The sequence below is a fragment of the Otolemur garnettii genome, unplaced genomic scaffold (assembly GCF_000181295.1).
Source record: "Otolemur garnettii isolate 467f Iridium unplaced genomic scaffold, OtoGar3 scaffold00226, whole genome shotgun sequence".
Taxonomy (NCBI): domain Eukaryota; kingdom Metazoa; phylum Chordata; class Mammalia; order Primates; family Galagidae; genus Otolemur; species Otolemur garnettii.
The window spans coordinates 316844-324988 of NW_003852621.1; the positions used below are offsets into that span (position 1 = coordinate 316844).

At 48.4% G+C, this 8145-nt stretch overlaps 1 protein-coding gene across 1 annotated transcript in view; it reads left to right on the plus strand.

Annotated features, from left to right (window-relative positions):
* The first annotated feature begins 5362 nt into the window (after positions 1-5362).
* CEP72 (centrosomal protein 72) overlaps positions 5363-8145 on the plus strand; it is a 31549-nt gene continuing 28766 nt past the window's right edge. The window contains exon 1 of the mRNA XM_003802021.2: positions 5363-5450. Within this exon, the coding sequence (XP_003802069.1) occupies positions 5369-5450 (82 nt within the window). The 5' untranslated portion in view covers positions 5363-5368. The remainder of the gene's footprint in view (positions 5451-8145) is intronic.

Genomic DNA, 8145 nt, shown 5'->3' on the forward strand with positions numbered 1-8145 from the left:
ACCTTCAAGGATGACTCTAAGTGCAGCTTGTATTCCAGGGCCCCATCACTGACTGGTCATCCCAAATGTGGACAATCAGGAAAGAGAAAGCCCAGTAGGCCAGAACTCTCACTTACTCTGTGGTTAACTAAGTTCTAAGTTTCTTCTGTGCTCCCACCAACCCTTGAATCTCAGCCAGAGGCAGAGAGACACCCATCTCAGGCTGCTCCCTCTACCTGAACCCTGAGCATGCGTGGGGTCCATTCCTCCCACTCCTGCAGTGCTCCCCCAGTTCCAGCCCACCCTGAACTGGCACAGGCCCCCAGGTGGGAAGGAGGCCCCACTCTGGGCTGGCACAGGTTTCTCCACCTGCCTGTGAACTGGCTTATGCTGTAACGTCCTCACCTGCACCGGGTGGAGGGGCACAGCTTGTACCACACACTGCAGGAAGAATGAGGACTGAAGACCCCATTCTTGGCAGAGGAGGTCACCCCCAGAAAAGGGGAAAATTAAAAAGTAAGCTGAAGGAGTCATAACAAGGAAAAGTTGGCTAGTTTACCTTTAAGCTAGCCATTGCTAAATTTCTTATCTGAACAAGTTTCCGGCCTTTTCTGCTCTAGCCTATTGGGGATACACCTTACTCCAATACCCTGCTGAGTCTGTGAACACTCTGAGGAAGTAAATGGTCATAAAAGAGGTTATGGCAAGACCTGGAATAGATATACCTTCTAGGTTGTTTCCTGCCCATTAAACAGACAAAGCAGATACCCATTGTGGAGATTTGCATTTGGCTGGGGCAGAGACCAAGGGAAAAGCTCCAGCCCTGAGATATGGGCAAAAGGTCTTGCACCCCTTATCGCACAGGAAAATCCTCTGTGGTGGTGATGAGAAGAAAAAGCCTCTCTCCCACTGATTCCTCAGAGGAGATTAACACCAGTGGTATTTTACTCCACAGTGAACTAGCAGAGCTTAACAACTCCCTAGGAATCTGTGTGTGTGACTCCAGACAGGAGGCCTCCCCCACTCAAGGCTCAAGTTTCAGATGCTCCAAAACTGCTCAAATCCTTAAAGTTAATAACAATAACAATAGGCGCTGATAGCTCACTGGAAGAAACTACTGGCATCTTTGTGCCCTCCCTCAGCTTACCACCTGGGCAAGGAGGTTTCAATAAAAGCTGTGTGGAACAAAGACTTGGAGCCACTCACCAGAGCCCACGAACAGGTGGTGGTCCCCTGAGTTCCCACCTTTGAAAATTCTATTCTGTGTCTCATGTCTCTTTCTTTACCATCGTTCCTAACTTTATATTTCTTCAGCCAGTCATGCCAGTTCCACAGGTCTTAGTGGACCCTGCCCCTGGGGCGGGACCCCGACAGACCTCCTCAGCACACCTGGACCTGGGGAGCATGCTCGGCTGCAACGAGGTTGCTTGAAAGAAGCATTTTCTCTCTTAGATTAGCAGAAGTCAAGACTCGCTAAGCAGTGGAGTAGTCTAAAGCCTAAGTTGGCACCTCGGTGATGCCATGCTTTTGCTTATCATCCCATGATGGCCAAGTACAGGACACGGACCCTGTGCCCCTCACACCGTGTCTTCAGGGTCCCCAGAACTTCCCTTGGCGAGGCCTGTGCCACTGGGTTTTACTTGCATCTTCAGTTATAGATTAAAAGGCTTACAAACACTTGAAGGTGGCTTGTGCCCCGCCTCAGGGTTTGGAAATAGTCATTTTTCCCAATGGCCTGTGGGGGTGAATGGTGTGACTGCCTATTGTTATGGTAGCTCCTGCCTGTGGTGAAAGGGCCCCTTTAGCTAGGGACCCCAACCCTGCAATTAGCCTTACATAGACCCTGCTGGCACCCTCAGCGGATGACCTTGGACCACTCATCCTAAAATCATACCTTTCCAGAAGTGAGGCAGGAATTTTATGCAGTGGAAGCATTATCCAAGATGCTGACAGTGGTGCTATGGCCCTGGTCAGACTACTCAGATTTTCTCGCTAGCCACACAGAGGGTCACAGGCCCAAGGCCCTAGGCCCCCTACCACCAGCCTAAGGACTTGTACGTGTGGCTAACAAATGTCACGTGATGAGGCATTACTGTGGACAGAGCATTTATCCTCATTAACATGTTAGGATGCAGAGGCCCCCAAGCCCACCCTCAATTGTGTTTGTCTTAAAAACAGTCCAAGAAAGGGACTTGTATGCCATCACATTTCACATTTTGGAAAAAAGTTAGTTGGTAAAGTGCTATATTGCTCATTCACAAATATTGATGTTGATCTTAACTGCTGGAGATACTGCTAGGGAAAAAGGTTCTTTTGTTCAGCCTTGTGAATGAATGAGCACAAGAAGGAAACATACCCACAACAAAGGGAGCAGCTGGCCCCTGACCAGATCCTGCCACTGATGAGCTGCAGCTCCAGAGGGCACCTTCCTTCCTTCCAGTTGGCCTAACACAAGGGATGTAACAGCCCGACCACAGCTCTTCCTCTGAGGGGGACCCTGCTACTGGCCATGTGCTGGACACTGGAAGGTGCCTGTGGGTACCAAACTGGTACCAAACTGGGCATGCATGTGGGTGTGAGACCACATAAGTGCATGCACATGTACAATAGTGTGAGAGCAAGTGGGGCATGAGTGTGGGGTAGTGTGAACTGACTGTATGTGTGGGTGTGACCTGCCAGTGTGGGCTGAGTTAGGGGGAGTGTGCAAGAGTGCACATGTGTGTTTCCAGTGGAGCCAGCCAGTAGACGTGTCTGCATGGAGCTCCTGCACAGTCTTGAGAGGTTCGGGAGTCCACTTGCTGTGGACTTCAAGCCAAGCTTCACCAACAGACGCTGTGTGTGTGTGTGCGTGTTTGTGTGTCTGGGCCCTCACTGGCCCTGGCGGCCAGCTCTGACACTGGACAAGATGTGCTGATCAAGCACCAGGCACTAGTCGGGGCTGACAGGCCAACAGACCCCAGCAGCAGCCACTCTGCCCAGCCCTGACAGAGACATGGGGGATGGGACTGAGGTGAGTATCCCTATGATGTTTCACAGCCTCCTTCCACCCGCACCTGTTTTGCAGAAAGTCCAAACCCCTCAGGCCCCCAGCCCTGCTCCAATCTTCCCCTCGATGGCTGGCGTGGGTGTCCCTGTCATCTTCCTCTGCCCTCATCTCTTTAGGCATGACTGACCCTGCAGTTTGGTACCTACAGGCTTGGCAATTAAGGCTGGAGGCCCTGAGAGCTTCCCTGGAATGTTCTAGAAAGCTGTGGAGGGGGCATCTGGTGGGGAACATTTCTATCTGGGAAATGTCCAGCCACGGATGGGCTCACTAGTCCAAAGTGCTGCTCCAGATTTCCACAAGGCTGAGTGGTAGAGCTGTGGCAGGACCTGGGAAACTTGGGTAGGAGCATGCCTGCTTTGGAAGCACACCTGATTTGAGGGCAACAAGGCAGATTAGCCACAGGTGCTCCCAAATTACTCCTCAGTACTGCTAGTCTCACAAGTGTGGGCTGAGCAGGCAGAGCTAAATTTTCACACTCTGTTCCTGGGTCCTGCCACCCTAGCTCAGACCATCCAACATTCTAGTTCAGGAAATCCAGCATCATCAGATCAAGAGAAGACCCTGGACTGACCACTTTAAGGAAGTGGCAATAGATCTGAAGTCCAGCAGATGGGTTAAATAAATTTGGGTCTAGCTCATGATTAAATGTGTCCACTAAAAATGGTATTCAATAAATGATGTTAAATAGTGACAGCTATATATATGACTGCATTTAGCATAACTGCATCTAGCTAATAAGCACAGCTCACAGGAACCTGTGTGTGGGAGTGTGAGTGCTGCTTGTCTCTGAGTGGCAGCTTGTAGTGAAGGTGTGACATTCAGTAGGCAGAAAACCTCACTTCTGAAGTCTCCATCAGCATGTCCATCACAGCAGGAAAGCTGACTCCATGTAGCTCTGTCTCAGACTAGCTGCTTTTGAAGCCCCTCTGGCCAACTGGCCAGCCCTGAGCTGCCTAGCTGGGGACCTGCCCAGGAGAAGGGAGCTGTGTTTTGGGGTTCAGGTTGGTCCTGCAAAGCAGCTTTTCTTGGGTTGAAGCCTGTCAGGGCACCCGCTCAGGGCTTCTAAGCCTCCTGGCTGCACACAGGTCCACTCACTGAGCCCTGGGTGCAGTGACCAGACTGGACACAGCTGTGCCCAAAATACTTTCAGTCCCCTAGGAAGAGAACAGGAGACAGCATGTGAGTTTGGGAATCTCTGAGAGCCACTTTTCATTCAGAGTGTCCTTGAATGTTGTAGTCTCTATAAACCACTATCAGGTGCATCTTGTCACTGGGGCTACAGTGAGTCTGGGGGCTCCCACAGCTCTGAGTATAAATTCAGGGTCTCAGCAGCACCCTCTTGGCATGCTTCGGGCTGAGAGTGAAGACACAGCTGTCCTCACATGGGGGCAGCCAGCCTGTGCCTCCTGGGCCCCGGGCCCTTGCTCAGATGCAAACCCAGAAGCCTCTCTGAGGTAGGCAAGTCCTCAGGGGGGAAGACCCTGCTCCCCATCCCTCCCTGCACACACCCTCGGTCTTTGCCACGTTTGCGCCCCACCCCAGCCTCTCCTAACCCCCTTAGCCCTGTTAACCCCCTGGGCTGTGACATACAGGGCATATTATCAGCAGACCCCTGGACACCAGGACAAAGGCTAAGATGTCCCTGTATCTGGTTACACCGCCCATAAATCTGTTGCTTGCCCAAAGCTGGTCAGGGACTGAAGGGGAACAAGTGGAGACCCTTAGAATGCGTAGAGGGTGGAGCCACAGCCTTGGGACCAAGAGGGACGGCCACTGGCCAATGATGGGCTGAGAGAGAAAGCTCAGACCTCACATCTGAGGTCCTGGTTAGAACCAGAGGTACTGGGCTGGGGGTGCTAGAGAAGAGGGGGCGTAATCCCCAGAGGGCGGGACCCCCAGGGCAGGGTGAGGAGGCATAGATAGGGTATGGGGGGGGGAGGGACAGGAAGGGAAGGTGGACCAGATTGGGGGGGTCTCCAAGGGACAAGAAGGAAGGGGGACAGAGGTCTCAGGAAGCCGGCTTTTGGGTGGGGGTGGGGTCTCTGGGAGCGGGAGGGGAGAGAGATCACTGGGGTCCGGGGCCTGGGAACAAGTCCACAGGAGGGGTGGGGGTCCTCAGGGGCACGGGCGCCCACTTGGGCTTTCTTGGGAAGGCACTTTCTTGGCCAGGCACCGGGGTCTGGGCACTGCGTGGGCGGAGGCATCAAGAAGCCCCCTCAGGATAGCCTCCTAGGCTGCTGGTGTTGCGGCAAGCCCGGGCTCACCCCCGCCCGGCACTTGGCTGCGCCCACTTGGGCCTTGCTCAGTGCGCAGGCGCACTGTGCGAGCCTCCCGTTTGAAAACATGGCGCCAGCGGGCCTGAGACTGGTGCTTAGCGAGGAGACGGTCCGGGCAAAGAGCGGCCTGGCGCCTCACCACGACCTGGGTGCGCCGGGGCAGGGGGTACGGGGCATAGAGCGCCCCAGGAGCCTGACCAGCGGCGGGTCTGCCTTTACGCAGGCGCGGCGTCTGGCAGAAGGGGGCCGGAGAGGTGCGGTCCAGGTGATGTGGATCAGGTGATGCAGCCCTGGTGCGACCCAGGTGGCATGGTCCAGGTGCTCAGAGCCTGGCACCTACCCAGGGGATATGGGTTTTATGAGATGGAGAATGTGATTGCAAAACATCCGCCCAGCCTTGCATTCCTGGAAGAACTCCCATTCCCTTCTGCTGTAGAATTCCTTCTCTCTACTGCTGGATACTCTTTGGTCATATTTCCCTGATGATTTTTCTGTGTTCACGAGAGATGTTGGTAGCTAGTTTTATTTTTTCTTTTTGTAATGTTTTTGTCTGGTTTGGGCATCAAAGTGAAGCTGAGCGCATAAACTTTGTGGAGAGATGTTGCCTTCTCGTGTTGTTTATGGGTTTGTATAGAATTTGTTTTAATTCTTTGGTTCATACTTTTCCTCTGAAACCATATGGGCCTATAGATTTCTATTTCTGAAATTTTTATGTTCTAAATTCTATATTTCTAGGTTGTTTAGAGCTGTTCATATCATCAGTTTCATCATTTCATCAATTGAGTGAGTTATAGTTGGAGGTTTTGTGCGTTAAATTGTCAAATTCGTGTGTATAGAGTTGTTTATAAAATAGTATTCTGTTTTTAGCCTATTATGTGATTTGTGATTTTATGATTTATCTAATGGCTGTAGGATCTGTAGGGATATCCCTTCCATTCATGACATTGGTCATCTGTGTCTTTTCTCCTTTTTAGTCTTGCTAGAGATTTGTGGATGTTATGTGTCATTTCAGAGAGCCAGCTTTTGGTTTGATTTTTCTCCAATATTTTTCTTGTTTCAAATTGTGTTGATTTCTCTCTTTAAGATTTTCTTCTTTCCGCTTATTTTGCTTTTCCATTACTAGATTCTTGAGGCAAAAACTTAGTATTGATTTGAGACTTTATTTTCTAATACAAATATTTAGTGTTATAAATTTCCCTCTTAAGTTTTACTTTACCTGCATCCATAACTTTTGTTATGTTGTATTAATTTTGTTTTCATGCAGTTAATGTGTTTTAAGAATTTCCTTTGAGCTTAACAATTTGGCATATGGATTACTTAGGAGTGTGTTTTTTAGGTTTCATGTGTTTGAAGATTTTCCTGTTATTTTTCTGTTTGTTATTGCTTCTGGTAAGATTCCTTTATGGTCAAAGAACATACTTTATATAATTTTAATTCTTTTAAATCAGGGGTCCTCAAACTTTTTAAACAGGGGGCCAGTTCACTGTCCCTCAGACCTTTGGGGGGCCGGACTGCGGGCCCTGGGACGAGTTGGCTGCTAAGCAGGACAGGCAGCGGTGGCAAAAACACCTGGCAGGCCGGATAAATGTCCTAGGCGGGCTGCATGTGGCCCACGGGCCATAGTTTGAGGACGCCCATTTTAAATTGTCAAGGTTTGTTTAATGACCCAAGATCTGGTTTGTACTGTTGAATGTTCGTTCAAGTGCGCTTAAGAAGCATGTGTATTCTATTGTTGAGTAGAATGTTAATGTGTCAGTTAGCTCCTCTTGGCTGATGCTGTTACTCAGTTTTTCTGTGTACTTGCTTATTTCAGGTCTAGTGATTCTATTATGAGAGAGGAGTATTGAAACCCCTAGCTGTAATTGTGACTTTGTCCATTTCTGTTTTTACTTCATGTGTTTTGAAGCTATTATTTGGTACATTACATATTCAAGATTTTTATGACTTCTTTTTTTTTTTCTTTTGAGACAGAGTCTCACTTTATCGCCCTGGGTAGAGTGCTGTGGTGTCACAGCTCACAGCAACCTCCAACTCCTGGGCTTAAAGGATTCTCTTGCCTCAGCCTCCTGAGTAGCTGGGACTACAGGCGCCCACCCCAAGATTTTTATGTCTTTTTTGAGGACTGACCCTTTTAGCATATGTAGTGTTCCTTTTTTTGTGTGTGGTAATTTTCTTTGTTGAGACATTTACTTTATTTGATATTAATGTAGCCACTCCAGCTTTCTTTAGATTAGTGTTTGTACGGCTTTATCTTTCCGATATTTTATTTTGAGCTTTTAACCTACCTATGTCCTTACAGTTGTAATTAGTTTCTTGATTCATTATTTTTATCCACTCTGTTAATCTCTGTCTTGTAGTAGTGTACTATGTATTTGACTATTCACATTTAATGTAGTAATTAATATATCAGGACTTAAAATGTGCCATTTCATTGTTTTTGCTTGTTCCCTTCATTTTTTCCTTCTTTCATTTCTCTTTTCCTGTCTTTTTGTGGTTGAATATTTTTTAATATCCCATTCTATTCTGATTTATCTGTTATGTTTTGGTGTCTCTTTGTATTGTTTTCATAGTGGTTGCTCTACAGTTTATTTATGTAATTCAACAGTTTGCTTGTATGTGCTTTTTACCACTTTCAAGTGAAATGTAAGAACCTTTCCCACCTCATAGGCTTCTTTATCCTCTTCCTTTTAGAATTTAGTTCTTTTAGGTATTTCCTCTACGTGCCTTCAGAACCATGTTAATGGTATGTTTTGTTTTTATAACTGCCTAACATTTAAAATTAAAAACTTGGCTCGGCGCCTATAGCTCAACCAGCAAAGGCGCCAGCCACGTACACCTAAGGTG